The following is a 22,632-nucleotide window of genomic DNA, read 5'->3' as shown; positions in this document are numbered from 1 at the left end:
GAGGAAGGAAGTAGCAAGAGGACCCGATCCCCCGGCCCGAAAGTTCGCACCTTGGCCCCCTTGTTATACTGAGCCTCCTGAGTCTGCTGAGCTCTCACCAGATTTTCGCGGGCCAAGGCCCCTAGCTCCCGGAGACGTTCCCGCAGATGGAGGATATACTGCACCGATCCCCTAACACGGGTCTCCTGCTCTTCCCAGGTTTCCCTTAGGAGATCGAGGATACCCCTAGGCTTCCTCCCGTAGAGGAGTTCAAAAGGGGAGAACCCTGTAGACGCCTGGGGTACCTCTCGCACCGCGAAGAGGAGTGCGGGGAGTAGTTTATCCCAGTGTCGTGGGTCGTCCTCTACAAACTTTCTCAGCATGGCCTTCAAAGTGCCGTTGAACCGCTCGACCAAGCCATCCGTCTGGGGGTGGTAGACGGAGGTCTTTAGTGCCCGGATGTTCAGCAGCCTGCACAGCTCTGCCATCAACCTAGAGGTCACGTTCGTTCCTTGATCCGTTAATATCTCCCTCGGGATACCTACCCGAGCGAAGATTTGTAATAGTTCGTTAGCAATGACCGGTGCCGTGGTGGACCTCAATGGCACCGCTTCGGGATAGCGGGTGGCATAATCGACCACCACCATGATGTACTTATAACCTGTGCCGCTCTTTTCCAGGGGTCCCACGAGATCTAGGCCTATCCGGTCAAAAGGCGTCCCCACCACGGGCAAGGGTACGAGGGGGGCCCTTGGTACACCTTTTGGGCCGGCTCTCTGGCATTCTGGGCAGGAGGCGCAATAGTCTCGTACCTCTGCGTGGATGCCCGGCCAAAAGAACCTCTGAGCCACCCTTTGCAACGTCTTCTCCCTGCCTAGGTGTCCGGCCCACGGCACCGAATGTGCCAGACGGAGCAAGTCCCGCCGGAACCGCCGCGGGACTAATAGCTGGCGTAGTTCTTCTTTTGTCTGTGGTTCGGGTACCACCCGATAGAGTAAGTCCCGCTGGATCTCAAATCGGGGCCCTTGTGGCTGGCGGTGGGGCGGGTCGTCCTCCCCTGGTGGGCTAGTCGCCTGTTCCCAAGCCCGGCTGAGAGTGGCATCCCCTCGTTGCTCCTCGAGGAAGTCGGTGTCCACCTCTAGCCAGCCCGGGCCCTCTGTTGTCGGCGCTTCGGTAGGGACCTGGCTCCTTACCCCTCTCCCGGAGCTCCCCGAGGGTCCCTCTAGGGGGTCCTCTGCCGTTGGCTGGCCTAGAAATCCCGGTCGTCTAGCCCGTTTCCCCATTCTCCTCCCTGGCGGCGTAGCCCCTTCCCTCAAGAGGCTTGTGAAGCCTGGCCAGTCACGCCCTAAAACCACAGGGTAAGCCAACTTAGGAGCCACCCCCACTAGACACCGTGCCCGGTGTTGGGCCGCCTCCAGCTGTACCCAGACAGTGGGGTAAGGCTTCACATCCCCATGGATGCACTGTAGCTGGATGGGGGCCCCGGCAGGGCCGGTGGGCTTGATCAGCCCCTCCCGAATAACCGTCTGGCTACACCCGGAGTCCACTAAGGCCCAGGCAGACGTCCCATCCACCTTCACCGGCAGAACAATTTTCCCCGGCTCCCAAGCCCGGGCCCGGTGACCCGCCGTCAACACCTGCCCATAATTGCAATCCATGTACGGGCACTCCCTCCTGAAGTGCCCTACCTGACCGCACTCATAGCAGCGGTCCCGTCTCCCTTCTTCGGTAGGGTTGTGGCGGGGGCTGCAAGGCCTTGCGGGGGCCTCCTCCGAGCGTCGTGGGATATCGTCTCGGGGTGTCGCCCTAGGGCCCCGGGTTACTGGTACTTCGGGGGGCTGGGGAAGCCGCCGAGGGTCCCCCCCGTCCCCCTTACGTGGTCCCTGGGCCTGTCCTGGGTTCCGTCTACTGGGCTCTCCCCCCCTGGGGTTGGTCTTCACGTCCCCATCTGCCGCCTGGTAGTCCTCCATCAGGGAAATCGCGTCCGCGAGGGTCTTGGGGCGGTGTCGCTGCACCCATTCCTTCCCTCCCGGGGGCAGGGCTTGAAGGAACTGTTCTAAGGCTACCATCTCAGCCACTTGAGTGCCCGTCCGCCCTTCCGGCTTCAGCCACCTCCAACAGAGGTCCCGGATTCGCTGGGCCACGGCCCGCGGCCGGGCCCCTGGCGTGTATCGTTCCCGGCGAAGTCGCTGGCGGTAGGTCTCAGGGCTGACGCCAACTTCGTCTAAGATGGCGGCCTTAACCTTCGGGTAGTCCAGTGCATCTTGGGGGCCCAAGTTCCGGTATGCCGCTTGGGCTGGGCCCGTCAGGTAGGGTGCCAGTATCGTGGCCCAATGAGCGAGGGGCCACTGCATGGCGGTCGCGACCCTTTCAAAAGTCACGAGGAAGGCCTCGGGGTCATCTCCCGGCCCCATCTTAGCTAGGCGCACGGGTAATCTCCCGAGATCCTCGCCGGGGTTGCCCCCGACGGTCCCTAGAGGCGTACCCGGTGTCGGGCCGATTAGCGCCGCCATCTGTTGAACCAGCCGCTCCTGGTTCGCCTGTTGCTGGGCTGTCAGTTCCCGGATCAGCTGCTGCTGCTGTTCCTGTCGCTGGGCGGCTTGTGCCTGCTGCTGGGCCGCCAGCTGCTGGAGCAGCTGCGCTTGCTGCTGCTGCTGTTGCGCCATCTGCTGCTGCTGATTCTCCAGCAGCCACTGCAAAAGTTTCTCGGGGTCCATCTTGGGCCCTGCGGCCTTATCTCAGGCCTGTTCAAGGTCCTTGGTCAGGTGCCAATTGTGATGGGCCTGGTGCCCCAGCGCCCCCTTGTGGCAGGGGCGGGCTGGGGGCCTAGCGCTGCACCACTCGCTTGTCCTTTGGTCTGCCCCTGGTAGCCGGCGTATTACGGCCTAGCGACCGGAGTCCACAAGCACCCTTGCGGGGCGGGGTAGCGCGGCCTAGCGGCCGGAGTCCATAAACACCCCCTGCGGGGTGGGGTAGCGCGGCCTAGCGGCCGGAGTCCACAAGCGCCCTCTTCGGGCGGGGTAGCGCGGCCTAGCGGCCGGAGTCCACAAGCGCCCTCTTCGGGCGGGGTAGCGCGGCCTAGCGGCCGGAGTCCACAAGCGCCCTCTTCGGGGCGGGTTAGCGCGGCCTAGCGGCCGGAGTCCATACACGCCCCCCTCGGGGCGGGGTAGCGCAGCCTAGCGGCCGGAGTCCATAAATACCCCCTATGGGGTGGGGTAGCGCGGCCTAGCGGCCGGAGTCCACAAGCGCCCCCTTCGGGGCGGGGTAGCGCGGCCTAGCGGCCGGAGTCCACAAGCGCCCACTTCGGGGCGGGGTAGCGCAGCCTAGCGGCCGGAGTCCACAAGCGCCCACTTCGGGGCGGGGTAGCGCAGCCTAGCGGCCGGAGTCCACAAGTGCCCACTTCGGGGCGGGGTAGCGCAGCCTAGCGGCCGGAGTCCACAAGCGCCCACTTCGGGGCGGGGTAGCGCAGCCTAGCGGCCGGAGTCCACAAGCGCCCCCTTCGGGGCGGGGTAGCGCGGCCTAGCGGCCGGAGTCCATAAACCCCCGCCTTCAGGGTGGGGTAGCACGGCCTAGCGGCCGGAGTCTCCACACCCCCCCTTCGGGGTGGGGTAGCGCGGCCTAGCGGCCGGAGTCTCCACACCCCCCCTTCGGGGTGGGGTAGCGCGGCCTAGCGGCCGGAGTCCATAAACACCCCTTCGGGGTGGGGTAGCACGAGGTGGGGTAGGGGGACTCGGGCCCTCCCTCTCCACCGAGCCCCGACCCAGGGCCCTGTTTGTGGCAAGTTCTCCTTGCCGCCCGCTCGGCGGGGATCCGTCCGCAACACGCCGAGCGGTACTGCAGCTTTAAGGCTGTCAGTCACTACAATGCCCCTGGGTCACTTCCTACCCTGTCTAGCCGGACGCTTGCGTTGTGGGAGCGGCTCCCCCGTAGGTCTGTCACTGCCGGCGTCCCTCCCCGGGGGCTCCGGGTCGGCCCCTGCTCGGCTGGCGCCCCGGTCTGAGCTCCTGGGCTCTCCCTCTGCAGGAGCTGACGGTCTGTGTGCTTCTCCCCCGGTGGCCAGCCCAGACTGAGCAGACCTGCAGGCTTTTGTACTGGTCTGCCAGTTGGAGCATGCCCAGCAGAACTTCCTGGGCGTGGCCTCCTCTGCTAGTAGAGAAGGGTTAACCCCTGCTGTACCAGTGCGGGGCTGTCCTGCCCCGTCACACTGAGTTAGAGTTGTTATGGTGCGGTGTGTGGTTACTGGTGAGAATATGCTTAAGGTTGGTGGGTTGTCTGTGGGCGAGGACTGGCCTGCCTCCCAGGGTCTGTGAAAGCAAGGGATCATTGTCCAGGATGGGTTGTAGATCACTGATGATGCGTTGGAGAGGTTTAAATTGAGGACTGTAGGTGATGGCCAGTGGAGTTCTGTTGGTTTCTTTCTTGGGCTTGTCTTGTAGCAGGAGGCTTCTGGGTACACATCTGACTCTGTTGAGTTGTTTCCTTATTTCCTTGTGCGGATATCGTAGTTTTGAGAATGCTTGGTGAAGATCTTGTAGGTGTTGGTCTCTGTCTGAGAGGTTGGAGCAGATGTGGCTGTACCTCAGCGCTTGGTTGTAGACGATGGATCGGGTGGAAGCTGGAGGCATGAAGGTAGGCATTGCAGTCGGTGGGTTTTCGGTATAGGGTGGTGTTAACATGACCATCACTTATTTGTACTGTGGTGTCTAGGAAGTGGACCTCCTGTGTAGATTGGTCCAGACTGAGGTTGATGGTGGGGTGGAAGCTGTTGAAATCATGGTGGAATTCTTCCAGAGTTTCCTTCCCATGGGTCCAGATGATGAAGATGTCATCAATGTAGCGTAGGTAGAGAAGGGGTGTGAGTGGATGAGAGCTGAGGAAGCATTGTTCCAGGTCAGCCATAAAAATGTTGGCATATTGTGGGGCCATGCGGGTGTTGCTTTTTACAGATCCAGACTAACATGGCTACCCCTCTGATACTGAGATTCAAGACTCTCTCTATCCGTCAGTGAATTATAGCCCATTTTCAGAGGTTTACCTGTCCTCCCTCAAAAATGAACTAAGAATAATCTGACCATTTATCCTTAGAATTTATATTCCTAATCGCTTGTTGTTTATAAGAATCCACCCCCCTCAAAAATAGAATAATTAGAGAAATGTAAGGAGTCTTTTCAATTAATAAGGACACTAAAAAAAATCATACATCATAAACACACACTGTTCTTTTGATATGTTCAATGCCTTGTGTAATCTATGTGATAGGGAATTTGCCAGACCCCCACCCATAGGGTCAGAAGCAGACTGCATCCTAACCCCTGCCTTTCAGGCCCAGGCCTGTTAGCAAAACCCAATTGTCACAAGTCACAAGTCACAAGTTAGGATCAAATTCTATGATAAGGCTCCCTAGCTTCTTCAACACTCAGCGGCAGCTTCAGAGAAATTTTACAACAAAGGGTTAAATATGAAACTGAAAAATACAATACAATATTCCTTGTGCTATTTATTGTGGGCTAAATTGTGGCAGTTAGCCACAGCTCTGCATTGGAGCGAGCCTCACAGCTCCCAAAGGAATGTTGAAAGGTATTCTGCTTCAAGGGGAATTTTGCTTCATGGGGGAGACCTCAGACCTCGCGAGTTTGTACAGCACAGAGTCTCAGCAACAGCTAGCTTCACCTCCCATGGATTTCCTAGGATCTCAGGAATTTGGAGGAGGACTAACATGAAACCCTCTCCTTGATGTGGGAGCAACTCCCCAAAGGGAACGTCACCATAAAGAGTGGAGCCAGTGCTACTCTGATCACTGCAGCCTTCAGTTATTTTTCTAAAACTATGGGGAAAAAAGGGAGTAGCAATAGAGTTCTTTTGTGGTGACAAAACTGAGCATAAAAAAGTAAGAAAACATCTCTGCTTTGAGAATAAGTGCTTTAAAATGTTAAAAGAACACTGTCTACTTGGAGTCCAGTCTAATTAAAAAATGAGTTACAGTGGATTTAGGTAGTACACCTGCCCCTGTGTCCCCATGCCATTTGGGTGGTTTTACAATTACATCTTCCTATTTTTAAAATGTTTCTCTCTCCCAGGTTACTGTGTAAGAGACCTGCATGATTAACAGGGAGAAACAATTGAGGTGTCAGTTCTGCTGGGGATGACAGACAGATGGCATCTCCGGGTGAGAGGAGGAATATATGTGCTATTGGATTATCCAAGGAAAATAGTGAAACTGACTATAAACAAGGGTACAAAATAACTTGAAAAAAAGACCAGCAGATTTTTTTTGTTTCAGATGTAATAGTCTTAGGTGCAACTTGTACCAAAGATAGGCAGAAGAGTGGCTTTTAAGTTAACTTTGAAGTTGACTTTTTCCCTTTCAACAGGTCCAAGAAGTTTGAATAGTTCTTAGAAATAATGACAGTAGTAAACTAATGGTAAGTTTATGCAAATTTTAGTGTTTACCACAAAGTTACTGCATGTAGTACACTTGTGGGAAGTTTCTCTATACAAGCACTGGAAAAAAGCCATCAGCATCAATCTTTGGCAACCTCAAAACCGTAGTTGTGGTTTTTCTGACAGTAGACTGATGCAATGTTAAATCTTTTCACATTTGTTTAGCAAACCTTAAACACTGATTATGTAACAAAGGGCTAGGGGAACTGTCGTCCCCTCTTGGATCTAAAACTTCTAAGTAGATTACTCTTCACAACAGTTTTCATTGGGGGTACCCTTTAAAATGAAACTGTTCTACCAATGTTAATAAAAATGGTTCTGCTAGGATTATGACTTGTATGTGACTCTCCCAAAGGGTCCCCAGGGTTGTTAGGTACCTCCCCACTACCTGCCATTAGTGTGAAGCAGTTTCATCTGTGTCTGCTGTGGATCAGCTCCCTGAAAACAATAGCCTCTGGCAACATAAGCACTGCCTTCCAGGCCCAGAGCATTCCCTCCAAGCACTCCCTGCAGTGTCCAGCCCTTAACCACTGGATGCTCACAGAAATTACCAGGTTTGTTGCTATCTCCAAGAGGTCACTTTACACACAAGCTTGTTTGATTCAACTGAGGATCAACTCTTTTATAATATCACAGCATTGAGATATATTTATAATGAAAACAATCATACATTTATCATCACAGGTTAAGATTTAAGAGATAGTGAGTAAGGATAATAATTGAAACAGAAATTGTTACATATAAAAGAAAAGTATAAGACAGGTCCTTGAGTCTAAACGTTAACAGGCTAACGCTCTGTCTAAAGTAGTTTCTCACCTAAAGAAATCTTCCAGTGTCTTCAACCAACATGGCTGGGATCCCTCTTTCACAAATGAAAAAAAAGCACTGTCCTTTTTGCTTTCTCAGTAAAGGATGAAAAGGTGTCCTTTTGCCTTTTCCTCATATCCCCAAAATTCATTGTCGGTCCCAGAGTTAGGATGACTCCTCTCACACCCAGGTTTATTTCCTGCGGTGCTGCCTTCGTATTGATTTTGTATTCAAATGGGGCTTCCATGATGTTGGCTTACAATGCTCATTTTACACGTGAACCAGTGGTGCTGGAGCTAGGGGTATTGCTGCACCCCCTGGCTTGAAGCAGTAATAACAAACACCAAATACATGATTTCCATCATCAGCACCCCCGGCCCCACTATAAAAATTGTTCCAGCACCCCTGATGTGAACCAAGGCAGACAGATGAATATACATCCCTTTGACAAAAACCTGTTTTCAACCCTGCTTTGAGTCAGACTTTAAGACATATTTTCCAATATATACACATAACTCCTTACACAGTGTCGATCCATACATTTCACAATGATATTTATGACCTGTGTGATCTTGTTTTGCATTTAAGATCTCACATCACTTTCTTGAGAAATACTATGAAAGCAGTGTGCTAGCTGTAGTGAGTTTGTTAGGCCTGATGTGAGTTGTCATTATAGAACATTGAATCCTTTGCCAATTGGTACCAATGAGCGTGTGTGTCACAGGGTGACATTCACAGTAAATGTATTTGTTTGGGGAACTCCATGGGGACTGGGAGGATGGAATCTATCCCATAACTAGGTAGGCCCTTCTCTGTAGATACTTTTTCAGCATATGGATTGAAATGGCAGTTACCACCCCTCTTCATACCACTAAAGGCTTTTGAGCCACTGAATCCATGCGAGTGAAGATTCAATAGTTCTGCCACTAGCCCACCTCCAGTGATTCTCTTGGTATTGACCTATTGGAGACTAGTCGTTACCCCCCCCTTGCACAGCATAAAAGAGCTGCAGAGATTCTACTGTGAGGCTATGACCCTGATGTCCACTCTGCCCTTGCAGAATGGCAATGCTGGGTTTAAATGGTGCTGGTCCCTGGCACAAGACCTATGTATCTTGTCAAATTTCACCTAATTGAAAAAAGCCCATATTTGTAAATTCTTACTCTCTGAAAACAGTAAAACCTTAGTTGGCTGTAAGACTTGATCACAAAGCTGGCAGCATACACTCACTCCTTCAAACCACAATGTTATGACTTCCTCTCCTAACTACATATATAATCATTTATTCTTGGTCAAATTTCCATTACATTCTGTAATAGACTGATTTCCTCATCAAATTGCACTGTGGATTCAGAGTTGAAGATATTTTGCCACCCTGAGCCCACTTAGTAATATTAATCTCTTTATGGCCAAGATGTTTCATTGAAGAAAGGACAGTACAAATTATCCTTTAACCTGAACTATGCTGCCAATCTTCTCATACTGAGTTGTCTTTACTGCCTCTCTTTCTTTCTGTACTTATGTGACCTTCAGTGGTCCCCAATTAATTAAAAGAATGACAACAAAGGAAAATTCATCTCTAGCTTTCCCTCCTTTGCCTTCAGGAGAAGCTTAAAAGGAAGCAGAATTCCCCACCCCGCCTTTTTTCCCCATCCCATCACTCCCAAGTGAAAATAGACTGTGAGCACAATGGAGGTGGGAAAACTGAGTTATGCACGTAGTTCTGAATCCTGAGGTCTCTGATTGCTCTTCTCTCTTGCAGGAATGAGTTCTATAGTCTAGGTGGTCCAGCTCCTGAGAGAGTCATGTCTTTTGGACACACAAGTCTCCATCTGTTGGTTAAGGTGGTTCTGATGGAATCTAGCTTTTGATGTCTGTGGAGTGATGTGATCTCTCAGGTAGCTAAGGGCCAGTGCCATGCATGGCTTTTAATTTCACGCTGCTGGCCTTAAAGCTTAATAGTAATATGTACCATAAGAATGTTTCCCTAGCAGTAGCAGCTTTCAGTAGCTTGGTCATGTTCAAACTTTGTCTCAATTTTTTTAGTAGAGAAAAAGGTTGTCGTACAGAATCCAGATTTTGGATTTCCCCCTTTGCAATTCTGGTGTCATGTTCACTGTGGATATAAGGGGGGGGGGGGGGAGGCGGAGAGAAATGCAATCATTTAATGTTAGTGGCCTCTCAAAAATTGAGCACAATTAATTGGGCAGCTTTTTAAGAACATGCCTGTTACTAATGATCCACACATTAAGCAAATATAACTTCCCAGCTTGACAGTCTCCATTTCCCCTACTTGTCCTGTGCACGTGTTTTTGTAGTTTTCATAATCATTGATTAAAACCCTCAAAAACTTTCAGAACTATGACTAAAGGGCCTGATTCACCACTGCCTTTAGCCCAGCTTTATGCTGATGTAACTCCACTGCTGGCAACAGCAACACTGATGAATCAGGGGCAAAATATTTAAAACAGATTAATAGAGAGAGGAGTTTTGCCTGTTTGGCGAGAGAGGAGGAGAGGGAGGATTCCTCAGTTTGGGCGTGTGGGGCTAGTCCCCTACTTTGGGGGAACTGCCGCGTGTGTATGCCCCACTGAGGTGGGTGTGTACTCTGCTACCGAAGGAGTGGCGGGGGGTGTGTGCGTGGAGGCTTTCGAACCCTCCCGCCCATGGCGTCCCCACAGCTCTGCCTCCCCTCCCCTGCTCGTTTCGCGAACAACTCAAGAGTATTTTGTCCCCTGCCGGGCCCCCTCCTCCAGGTGCTGCGCGTTGCCATGGCACTTTCCGCCCGGCTCCGGCCAGGGAGTGGGGAGGCGGCGCGGCCTTTGCTGGCCTGAGCCCGCGGGGCCGCAGCTTCTCGGGACCCGGTTCCTCCCGCGGTGGCCCACGCCCGGGGCAGCCCCGCTGCACGTTCCCCCAGCTGCCGCCTCCAGCTGGTTCCGTGGGCTCCGGCTGCGGTGGAAGGTGGCGGCGGGCGCTGCCCGGAGCTGCAGGCGGCGGCGGGGAAGATGGCGGGGAACGGCGGGGGCTTCGCCGGCGCGGGAAGCGGGGAGATCATCCAGCTGAATGTAGGGGGCACCAGGTGAGCGGGGTCGGGGCGCGCTGCGGGGATGGGATCCCATGGGGGAGTGAGGGGTCCGAGCTGGCATGGGGGGGCGGATCCTGGGGCTGGGAAGAGGGGTCTAGGGGAGGGGAGTGTGGAGTGTGGGGGGGAGCCCCAGCAATGGGCAGCGGGGTCTGGGGTGGGCAGTGAGAGCTGGGGGGGGCAGCAATGGGCAGCGGGGTCTGGGGGTGGGCAGTGAGAGCTGGCGGGGGCAGCAATGGGCAGCGGGGTCAGCTGGGGGGGGCAGCAATGGGCAGCGGGGGCTGGGGGAGGGCAATGAGAGCTGGCGGGGGGCAGCAATGGGCAGCGGGGTCTGGGGGTGGGCAGTGAGAGCTGGGGGGGACAGCAATGGGCAGCGGGGTCTGGGGGTGGGCAGTGAGAGCTGGGGGGGACAGCAATGGGCAGCGGGGTCTGGGGGTGGGCAGTGAGAGCTGGGGGGGGACAGCAATGGGCAGCGGGGTCTGGGGGTGGGCAGTGATAGCTGGGGGGGACAGCAATGGGCAGCGGGGTCTGGGGGTGGGCAGTGAGAGCTGGGGGGCAGCAATGGGCAGCGGGGTCTGGGGGTGGGCAGTGAGAGCTGGGGGGGGGCAGCAATGGGCAGCGGGGTCTGGGGGTGGGCAGTGAGAGCTGGGGGGGACAGCAATGGGCAGCGGGGTCTGGGGGTGGGCAGTGAGAGCTGGGGGGCACAGCAATGGGCAGCGGGGTCTGGGGGTGGGCAGTGATAGCTGGGGGGAACAGCAATGGGCAGCGGGGTCTGGGGGAGGGCAGCGAGAGCTGGAAGGAGGTGGCAGTGGGGTCTGGTGGAGGCCAGTGAGAGCTGGAGTGGCCTGCGTGGTGCAGGAGGTCAGACTAGATGATCATAATGGTCCCTTCTGACCTTAAAGTCTATGAGTCTATAAGGGGAGCAGCAATGGGCCGCGGGGTCTGGGAGAGGACAGTGTGAATTGGTGTAGGGTCGATGGGGGCGTAAGGGAGAGGGAAGACCCAGTGATAGGGAGCTGGGGACCAAAGTTTGGGGGAAGGTAGTGCAAGTTAGGTGTGGGGCAGGGGTGTTTAATGGGAGAAGAGCCCTAGTCTGGGGTGCAGGGCTAGGTGGATAATGCATCTCCCTCAGGTGTCCCAGGGACAGGATCTGTTTAGTTATGTCATTGTGACCTAGTCCACCTGGGACTTGTTGCATTATTCTGTGTTCTGGTCTGCCTGCGTCCCAGTCTTGCCCTGGTTTCCTGGTGATAGGGCTTGTCCCGAAGCTGCTGAGCCCAGGTGTCATTGCATTTTGATCTTGATATTTGGAATCACATTGCAAAGGGAACTCATTGTGGGGATGTACCCAAGTTTTGCCATGTTGCAGGTAGCTTTGCCAAGGTTGTGTTTTGGATGGAACTGCCTGGGTGATAAAGAACATTTGGGCCCATCTAACGTTGCAAACGAGTCAAAATCAGGACTATCCAGGGGGAAAGCAGATGTTGTAACTCTGTCCTCTCTCTCTGTCCCAAGGACTGTCTACTGCTCCTAGGTATTTTAAAATGGTTACAGTAATTTATCATATTTATGTCTGTGAATGGTATTTGAATCTTTTGGAATAAAACATATTTAAGGGGTTGGAATGTTCTGGTCAGGGCTCCATATAATTAAGTGTTGGAGAATGGAATTGATATTTGTTATAATTTTGACAGACATCAATGATTATTTTAAGCATTTTTTTATTTCTATCAATGTGTTTGCTGTTGTGCAAAATATGGGCATTAAGTATTTTTCCAGTTTTTATTTATTTAAATTTTTACAGTTGCAGGAAATTATGGGTGGTGTCAGACAACAGCATTTTCATGACAGCAGATGTTGAGGTTGAAAAAGTTAGATTTGTAACTGTTGAAGCACAAATTGTCAATATCACATGCAAAATATACAAAACAAATATTCTTAAATTAATCTCATAATACGTTCACAAGCAGCATTTTTCTTATTTTGCTTATCTGTACATTTTGGTTTAATGGAAATATTTGTATTGGTTTGTATGTATGGTGAAATCAACATTTTGTGATTAAAAATCTGATCCTTCCAAGCCTTTATATACTGTACTACAAGGCCTTGGATTCTCTAGCAATCTAGTAGAAAGTCTGGAACATCTGTGTCAGCCTCAGATGTATTAAAATCGAGGTTTTTATGAAATATGAAAATGAATAATGTAAGTATAGTTACCCTGTATTGTTGTTTTGATATTAATTTCAGCTTATTTTTTGCGGCTCTTCTACTTTCAGTGTCTGATACAAGGAAGCATTCTGTATTAAAAATGCATAACTGCATTGTAAATTGTGCGTACAGAGCTGGGAGGATGGACTTGGAAGTTTTGAAAATTTGTTAGGGAACAATTAGGGCAGCTTTCGGATTATGGGGTTAATATGTTAGCTGAATGTTTTTGCTAAAATGATAAGCAGCAAAATAGACAACAATATTGTCATTAGAGTGCACTCTGAAACATAAGGAAGAGAACACTTCATTGAGATGAATATAATTCATACCTCTTGGAGCAATAGTTTCAAGCTGTCTGCAGATTCACAAAGACAGCATTGCGTTAGTTTCCACTTACTTTGTGTTTTCAAGGTTATCTTTGCAGCCATATGGTCTAGAAACATAACTTGCTAAAAACTTAAAGCTGATATTTTATAGTACATTTGTACAGCAAACTTTCCTTCTGTAGCAAATGTTGCAGAATCTCAGAATACACAGGCCTCTGATTATACTATAACTCTGATTTACTGAAACTCCTGCATACGTGACACCTTAAAATTAGTAGGCAAAGCTGATATCTGAAAGTGTCCTCAGGGCCAATTTACAGCATTGGTTAAAATTTATATTGTGTAAGTATAACCCAAACCAGGGTTGGCTGTGCCTACCTTGAGAAACCTTCACTATTCTGCAGTAACAGTGACCTATTTGTACAGTTTTTAGGAGTAAGTCACTTAAGTCCCAAAACTGCAGATCACGTTTTGAAACATATTTAGCAAATGATTATGAAAATCACAGAGAAGTATAAGCAGGAGACATGTTGAGGGAGAAATACGTGACTTCAGACTAAGAGTTATTGAATTGCTAATTTGGTAACGGATTTAGAGTAGGAATTTCTTTAGATTCCCTGGTTTACAAAAGAAACCACCACTCTGACCTTCACTTTACTTTGTCTCCATAGTTTTTCGTAGTCCAGGTTTGCAATTACATGTTTCTAGAAAAAATGGGTATTGCTAAATATACAACTTCAGCGGATCTAACTGTATTGGTTCTCATACCTCAAATACCCAACTTTATTTTCAGTATTTTATTGTATTTCTGTAAGTTTGTTACTGCTTTGTCAATGTAGCAAATGCCTTTCCAAAGCTATGTGGATAATGCCTTGTATAAATTTTGGGTGCTAAACTTGAGAATCCTGTACAGATTGAGTTTGTAATTTTTTTTAACCCCTACAAAATTGTGCATTTTCCCTTACATTTCTGAAAATTATGTATTGTATTAGTAGAATGTACAGTATAATGGCTTGTAAATAGGAAAGTAGAAGAGTGATGCTTATGTTAAGTGCTAACACTACAGTAGAAAGATTAAAGCAATGAAAATAAATAATTTTTTTCAAAGTAGATAAAACTGCGAGTATACTTTCCTGCAACTTCTAAAATATCATGGTACGAACATACTTGTTATAGTGATTTTTGTTGTTTACAAAGTAGCCTCGCGTTTTCTGTGTGCAGAATAAGTGTCTCAAGGCATGGTTACACTAGAGAGTTTACAGCACCAATGCAGCTGCGTCGCTGTAAGCTCTCTAATGTAGCTGCTCTAAGCTGACAGGAGAGAGCTCGTTGGTGGGAGAAACTCTCCTGCCAGCGTAGCGCTGTCCACACCGGCACTTATGTCAGTGTAACTTATGTCACTCAGGAGTGATTTATTTACACCCCTGACTGACATAAATTATGCTGACATAAACTGTAGTGTAGACATAGCCTCAGAAAGAGGGAATGGACCTGGGGGAGATTAAAGTAATTTGTCCATATCTTACTCAGGTATATGTGCCTTGGCCAAGCTGTTGCTTGTCTATATCTTTTCCTTTCTTCTTTCCAACATTTAATTTTGCATTTGTTTGGGAATCCACCTTATTTAGTACAGTGCAGCATTCTTTTTTTTAAAAAGGCATGGAAATATGAATAATATCTGAAGAAGAGTGTGAGTGTCAGGTCTCTTTGAAAGGAAGAAGGGCTCCTGAATGAGTTATGGGCTGTTTCCTAAAGAAGATAGGAAAGACTGATTTTTTTGTATAGCACTATAGATGCAATATGATGCTTTACATAGTGAGTAAAAACATGATCGTTGCCTTCTTGTATTCTAAATTGAGCGTAGCAAAATAGGATGTAGAGGGAGGAAGGAATACACAACCTAAGATTTAGAAGGGTTAGGATGATATGGTATGCATCATGTCACTATGCTCTGTGGTCTTGGGATAAAAACATGAAAAGTTTTAAGATAGGGATTTGGAGTCAGTGAAACGACTTGTGAAAAGTTGTAGATAGGCTAGAGGTGAATGAGCTGTATGTTGGTAAGGCCAGAAAGAAGGAGGTTACAGTTTTTGAGGCAAGGAGATTATCAAGGCACAGAGAGATTTTGACAGTAGGTGTGGAAAGGGATGTATATGTAAACAGCAGGAGTTAGCAACAGACTAACTGTGCAGGGTAAAAGAGACAAGATAACAATGGGGTGGTAGGCCAGGCTAGGGAAACATCATGAAACTCTCTTCCTTGAGAGTGAATACAACACTGGGACATTCATATCATTGGGTGTACTTCTGTTATTCTGTTGCACTGTATATTATTTCAGATATTAATAAAAAGCTTGAACAAGCTCACAGTAAAAAATAAGGAAAGACTTTGACATACTAAGGTGTATCTCAGGAAATACAATAAAGATTCCCCCCCCCTGAAAATTTTATATTGGTAAACATTTGATTAGTATTGCTTATAGACTGAAAAGTTTACCATTTATAATAGCCTTCCTAAATTACAAGATACTTTTTAGTTACACTTTAATGTTTTTCTTTAATATAGCTTATCTTCAATATGCTTGCATGTGTTGTGCAAAGAAGTGATTTGATTCAAAAACTTATTTTACAATATAAGGGCCAAATTCAATTCTGTCACAAGTCTTCTAAAGTCACTGGAGTTGCATTCTCTAGCTTTATGGCTGAATATGGCCCTGAATATCAGACTGTAAAACTTTTGGAAAGATTATTTTACAAGGTGTTACTCGTGAAAATGGCTAACTTCACTTTTAGTCACCTTCGCTTGCATTCCTTCATATTTCTTTACACCTGTTTTTTTTGTATGGGAAGAAGAATCTAGACACATTGTGTGCAGTCTCAGAAAAGGAGAGTGAGCCTTCCCCCAGCATTGGCCTGCTAAACCCAGGGTTGTGAGTTTAATCCTTGAGGAGGCCATTTAGGGATCTGGGGCAAAAATCTGTCTGGGGATTGGTCCTGCTTTGATCAGGGGGTTGGACTAGATGATCTCCTGAGGTCCCTTTCAACCCTGATATTCTATGATTCTATAACAAGTACCCTACAGTAAGGTGCTCTAGACTGGGGAGTAAGCAGACCATGAGTTCAAGTGTCCCCTTCCATTCTGTTAATATTTTTGTGCATGTCAAAATCTTATTGACCAAGGCCTTGTAACATACCCTGTAGACCTGCAACTATTATTTCCTCCTCCACCCCTTTCAGATAGGATAATTGATGCTGCACAAGGGCAATGGTTTTATAACTGATACATAAAAGAAATATAGCTTGAATATCTGTTATCTCCAGTTCTCATTTATTTTTCTGTCTTTTCCTTAATCACAATAAAATTAAAAAGTCATTTTATAAATACAGTAATTCTTCAAGAAGTATAGCAGTGATGCAGATAACAGTTTTTGAAAGTTTGAAGGCGCACTCAGTTTTTGGTCTGCCCAACTTCCACATCTGATGTGGGCTGATGTCTGGTATGGCTGCTCACTTAGCTGTATGTTACTGGATATATAAATTATTGCGTGTATAACCTTTACTAGGAATTGCTACTTCTCAGTCCCAGAAATGAGGTCTAGATTTTATTTTTACATTTCTTGCTCTGCATGTGTATTATCTGTATTAAACTCTTAGTAATTTTAATGCTCATATTAACTCTAGTAACAGTGAATACTAGTTTTTATGACAGTTAAGTAAGTAATACTGGAACTGACAGCCAACTGCGTCCGGACATTGTCATCACCAACGAGAACCGGAAAAAGATCATCATGGTGGACATCACAGTGCCCTTTGAAAACAGGACCCCGGCCTTCCACGATGCCCGAGCTTGAAAGCTGGAGAAATACACCCCTCTGTCCAACACACTGAGAACTAGGGGCTACAGAGTCCAAACTCGCGCACTGATCGTCGGAGCCCTGGGCGCACGGGACCTCAGTAACGAGTGAGTGCCGAGAGAATGTGGAGGCAGTCAGTGCTAAACTCAGCTGATGTGGCAACTCATGGTGTCAAATGCCATCAAGTGGTCGAGGGACATCTACATAGAACACATCACTGGACATCAGCAATACCAGGAGGGATGAGCTGGAGTGCCGATGAGAAGTGCAGTCTGGAAAGTAACTCAAATACTTTCCTGATGGACTTTTTTTTCCCCCTCTAAATGGACAACCTATCCTAATTCTCAGTTACTGAGGAACAATCTTCATTCATTGATATATTTTGCTTTCCACAACCAAATGTCTCTACAAATTTTTGAGTGATGTACCTGAGTATTTGGATTCTAATATCTAAACTGTATTGTTAAATCTATTAATCTAAATGTGGGTTATTGCTGATTATGTACTTTATGTATCATATGACTTTAAAAACAAACTTTGCATTTGTGGGTAATCTAAACACTATACCCAGATGTACAGACACTCTTTTCCCAACCTATGTAGTAAATTGTGCTATCGTGAAATAAGGACTGTATCCCCACTTTCTTATAATGATATACTGTTTCAAAGTGCTATTGTCTGTCTTGCATGATTTTCTCACTTGGATTTACTCATGGAGAATTAGCCAGCGGGTTTTTTGTTTTCTTTCAGTTTTTAGTTTTCTGATTTATTCTTCTAACACTTTTTTTTAACACGTGAGTGCTTAAAGTTGGTCTCCTCCATAAATGGCTTGATTTTTCAGGATTTCTGAGCACATATATATCCTAGTGAAAACTAGGCCAGTATTGCTTAGGGCCCAAATTCTTGAAGGTACTTAGGCATTGCAATGCTGAGCAAAGCATGCCTTGACTGATTTAGGATCCAAAGTCTCATAGAAAGTCATTGGTAATTAGGCTTCTCTGTATTAGATGTTTATAGGACATTGACATATAGCTGGTGAATGGTGGTCATAAGCTCTTGGCTTTGGAAAAAGTTCACAGGGCATAGCTAAAGTAATGTTTTGTATCATTTCAAAATTGAGTTACTCCTATTTTGAGATAAAGTGCTATAAATAAAAGTGATGTTTACCTAATTATTCTAAGGAGGATATAGTTGGACAATTGGAGAAGCTTTAAATAACTGAAATTTTGGATGTTTAAAGAATATATTTAAAGAATTTTCAAAGGTTTCAAGATTGACAAATGACTGTATTTACTGTATTGTAGTATAAATCACTGTTTTCTTTGGCTACGGCAAATTAGGAAAAATTGTTTCTCTTATTCTAAATTTTATATGCATACCTAATTGTGGTATGTGGATATTTTATTTAAGAGGGAAAAATTGAATTACAGTATATTCCTGATGATAAAGGAAGATTTACAAAACCAACAGCTGAAAAGTTACAGAAAATCTCCTTGCAGTAGCACAAGTAACAAAAGGCTTTGGTTCATTTTTTTTTTCTTCTGGAAGGAAAAAGAAATTCTTGTTTTGCATGTTCATGTTCAGTGCCAACACTAGATTTCTTTGTTCAGATTTGGCATTGTCATGCTTGCATTGAACCACTGAATGACTACACGCAGTCTTCACTGTATATAGTACAGAGGAGTTTTTTATATGATCTTTGTGCTTCTGCTTTTTGCAGTGGTAGAAAGTAATATTTTCCTTCAATAAATAGGAAATGTAGGCACTGAAAATATGAAGCAAAGCCAGAAAAAGGATGAATTCATAAAATACTTTGGTTTTTAGAGACATCATGAAATGTATCCATTTATTGTATAAAGTATTTTGGAACTTTACCCTCAAATTTCCTCTGTTCAGCCCCTTCCTGTCTACAATAGCTCCACTTAATGACGTTGTCTTCAAAGATTCCTCAATTCTGGAGCCATTTAGAGGAGATTATTGGAATTGCATGCTTTAGGTGAAACAGTGTTGCTGTTTTTTTTTTTCTTTCTTAGTGGAGGCTGTATTTTAGGAACCCCTTGCCCAAATGATCCCATATTTGGATAATTAACTCTACCCTACACTCCCACAAAGCATAACAAATTGCAAGTCAGTCTGTGTAAACACACAGATGTTAAGAGTACTAAGGTCATATCTACACTACAGAGTTAAGTCAACTTAAGTTATGTCGATGATCATAAGCCTCTTTAATTACATCGTTGCTCTAACTATGTCGCAAAAAGTTCTTTGCCTCTGTTTGAGGTGGTTTTATTATGTCAGCATAGCCAGAGAGTTAAATCAGTGGGAGGAGCATTTCAGTGTTTACACATCCACTGTTTTGTTGATAGACTTATAGACTTTAGATGATCATAATGGTCCCTTCTGATCTTAGTCTGACCTCCTGCACAACGCAGGCCACAGAATCTCACCCACCCACTCCTGTAACAAACCCCTAACTTATGTCTGAGTTATTGAAGTCCTCAAATTGTGGTTTAAAGACCTCAAGGTGCAGAGAATCCTCCAGCAAGTGACCTGTGCCCATGCTGCAGAGGAAGGCGAAAAACCTCCAGGGTCGCTGCCAATCTCAAATATGGCGACCCCAAATATGGCGATCAGTTAAACCTTGAACATGTGGGCAAGACTCACCAGCCAGCACCCAGGAAAGAATTCTCTGTAGTAACTCAGATCCCACCCCATCTAACATCCCATCACAGACCATTGGGCATATTTACCTGCTAATAATCAAAGATCAATTAATTGCCAAAATTAGGCTATCCCATCATACCATCCCCTCCATAAAATTATCAAGCTTAGTCTTGAAGCCAGATCTGTCTTTTGCCCCCACTACTCCCCTTGGAAGGCTGTTCCAGAACTTCACTCCTCTAATGGTTAGAAACCTTCGTCTAATTTCAAGTCTAAACTTCCTAATGTCCAGTTTATATCCATTTGTTCTTGTGTCCACATTGGTACAAAGCTTAAATAATTCCTCTCCCTCCCTGATATTTATCCCTCTGATATGTTTATAAAGAGCAATCATATCTCTCCTCAGCCTTCTTTTGGTTCGGCTAAATAAGCCAAGCTCTTTGAGTCTCCTTTCATAAGACAGATTTTCCATTCCTCGGCTCATCCTAGTAGCCCTTCTCTGTACCTGTTCCAGTTTGAATTCATCCTTCTTAAATGTGGGAGACCAGAACTGCACACAATATTCCAGATGAGGTCTCACCAGTGCCTTGTATAACGATACCTCCTTATCTTAACTGGAAATACCTCGCCTGATGCATCCTAAAACTGCATTAGCTTTTTTAATGGCCATATCACATTGGCAGCTCATAGTCATCCGTGACCAACCAATATTCCGAGGTCCTTCTCCTCCTCTGTTACTTCCAAGTGATGCATCCCCAATTTATAACCCTGGCTTGACTGCAGTGTGGACTTTCAGGCTGAGATCCACTCCCCTTGCTGGGTTTCAGATCCCAGGCTCCAACCTAAACCCAAATATCTATATAGCTGTTTTTAGCCCCATAGCATGAGCCTTGACCCCAAATTAGTGGACCTGGGCGCTGAGACTTGGCTGCCCTGGGTCTTTTTTTGCAGTGTAACGTACCCTAAGGCTTCTTTTAAGCAGTCTTGAAAAAAATAAAAACTCAACTTGATACTCTGTATGTGCAATGCTTGATTTTTTAAAAAATTTTTGGTCTTACAGGTTCAGCACCTCAAGACAAACACTAATGTGGATTCCAGACTCCTTTTTTTCCAGGTATTTCAAATGTTTACATATTTTACTAAGTAGAATTACTAAGTATTTAAAAAGCATTTCATATCATTACCACTCTGAGAGTTTGATTACAGAAAAAAACATAAGGGTATGGCTACACTTGCAGCTGTACAGCGCTGCCGCGGGAGCGCTCCCGCGGCAGCACTTTGAAGTGCGAGTGTGGTCACGGCGCCAGCGCTGGGAGAGAGCTCTCCCAGCGCTGCAGGTACTCCACCTCCCTGTGGGGATTACACCTCCACCTCCCTGTGGGGATTACAGCACTGGGAGCCGCGCTCCCAGCGCTGGGGCACTGTTTACACTGGCGCTTTACAGCGCTGTAACTTGCTGCACTCAGGGGAGTGTTTTTTCACACCCCTGAGCGAGAAAGTTGCAGCGCTGTAAAGCGCCAGTGTAGCCAAGGCCTCAGTTACAACTCCCTCCTGCTGTCAATGTTGGGGCAGAGCAAAGGAGGAGGATGGAATGGTGAAGGGATCATTCATCTTTCTGAGATACTCATGCTGTGGGTGGGAGGGTCAGTGTGTGGGTGAAGCTGAGCCAGACCTGCATTAGATCAGCAGTATCCACCTTCTCCACTGCTGTTGCACAGTATGCTTCTGTAATTAAAATTGTAAGAGTTTCCCCATTATGAATTTGACACACACATTTTTTTCCCCTCTTTTTTTTTTTTGGTCTACTCATAGCGTATAAAAAATATTGCCAGGTCGGGAGGACCTGGTCAGTTTTTCTGTCTCCATCCTTCTCCAATGAGCCAATGGTTAGCTTATTGAATGTGAGGGTTTATTATCCTCTATAAAAATTATTTTATCCCGTCTAATGAAACTGTGGATATTCTCATGTCTCACTATTTTGACTCCTAGCAAGCCCTTGGCTTCAAAATGATATCTAGTAGCAATAAGTTCCACATATTAATTATGCATTGTTAAAAATCCTTGTATTGGTTTGAAATGCGTTGCCTTTCAGATTCCATTTTAAATGTCTGCTTGTGCTTGTATCATGAGAGGGATAAATAGGAGCACCGTATTTACCTTCTCCATGACATACATTATTTTGTATACCATGCTACTCCTTTAGGAGAGTTAGAAGTTAGATATTTAAATTCTTTTGTCTTCATATGTGAGAGAATTTTCAATGTGTTATCTTTAAAAAAAATAGTATTTCTTGCTCTTTACAGGAAGTAGCCTTCCAAATCAGAACAGTAAAGAAGCTTGTCACTTACTTCTAACCCTCCCAAATATACTGGGCTTTTCATCATTATTTTTAGGAAAAATCATGGTTTCTTCCAGCTACGCTCTTTCCTTGACTGCCCTTCAAGCACATGTGGATTAAGGTTTCCTGGGCCAGAGCAAGTGGGGGGACCTTCCCCACCCCTTTGCCTTCAGGCAACCCCCGATCCGCCTCTTCTGCCTGTGGCCCTGTCCACAGCCCCACCCCTTTCTGCCCCTTCCCTGGGGCCCACCTCTGTTCCACCCAGGGTCCCACCCATTCTGCCTCCCACTGCAGCCTTGCAACGTCTTTTGCTCCTTTCTGCCCACTTTTCCCTGCCCCCCGTGGCCCCAAGACCAGAGAAACTCTGTCCACTGTGCCACAGGGTGCAGTGGGGAGTGAGAGCTCCTCCAGTCCCAGGGCCATAGCGGGGGGTTGGGTGCTGGGGCTTCCCCTGTGTTTCTGTGGGGGACCAGGGTTGGGACACGGGGGCTTGTCGCACCCTACCTTCCCAGCGCTTCTGCCGGAGGGTGGGGTTGGGTGTGCGGGCTTCCCCTGCCACCCCGTGGCTTCTGCCAGGGGATGAGTGGGGAGCACTGGCTTCTGTTGGGGATGGGGTCTGCTATGGGGGACTGTCCCCATCCTGCGGCTTCTGCTGTGGGGGGGGAGGGGGAGTGGCTTCCCCTGTCCTGCAGCTTCTGCCGGGGAACGGGGTTGGGCTTGGGCTTCTGGGGGAGGATCCCCCACCCCGCCTGCCTGATGCTGCTGCCAGGCGGCAGGGCATGAGGGTGTCTCCCTCCCGCCTGGCAAGGTGGGGCTCCTGGCTTCCACCATCCAGGGGCAGATTTTTTCCAGAGCCCCGGTTGGCCAGGGCCCCTGAGCACAGGCCCCATCAGCCCAGTGGCTAATCCACCATGCCTTCACCTAGCAACAGGCTGTC

The 22,632-nt window shown here is 47.4% G+C and overlaps 1 protein-coding gene across 4 annotated transcripts in view; it reads left to right on the top strand.

Moving 5' to 3' along the window:
- Positions 1–9,948: 9,948 nt before the first annotated feature.
- The window catches only part of KCTD3 (potassium channel tetramerization domain containing 3), a 57,230-nt gene continuing 44,546 nt past the window's right edge, over positions 9,949–22,632 (top strand). The window contains exons 1-2 of one of the 4 annotated variants that reach the window (XM_045011445.1): positions 9,949–10,306; positions 20,418–20,471. In XM_045011445.1, the coding sequence (XP_044867380.1) occupies positions 10,233–10,306; positions 20,418–20,471 (128 nt within the window). In that variant the 5' untranslated portion in view covers positions 9,949–10,232. Of the gene's footprint in view, positions 10,307–11,550; positions 11,591–11,823; positions 11,844–20,417; positions 20,472–22,632 lie in introns of those variants that run through there. The other 3 variants (XM_045011443.1, XM_045011446.1, XM_045011447.1) reach the window with 3 other exon arrangements.

Source organism: Mauremys mutica, chromosome 3 (genome assembly GCF_020497125.1).
Source record: "Mauremys mutica isolate MM-2020 ecotype Southern chromosome 3, ASM2049712v1, whole genome shotgun sequence".
Lineage (NCBI taxonomy): Eukaryota > Metazoa > Chordata > Testudines > Geoemydidae > Mauremys > Mauremys mutica.
This window is presented reverse-complemented; position numbering and strand designations above follow the sequence as displayed.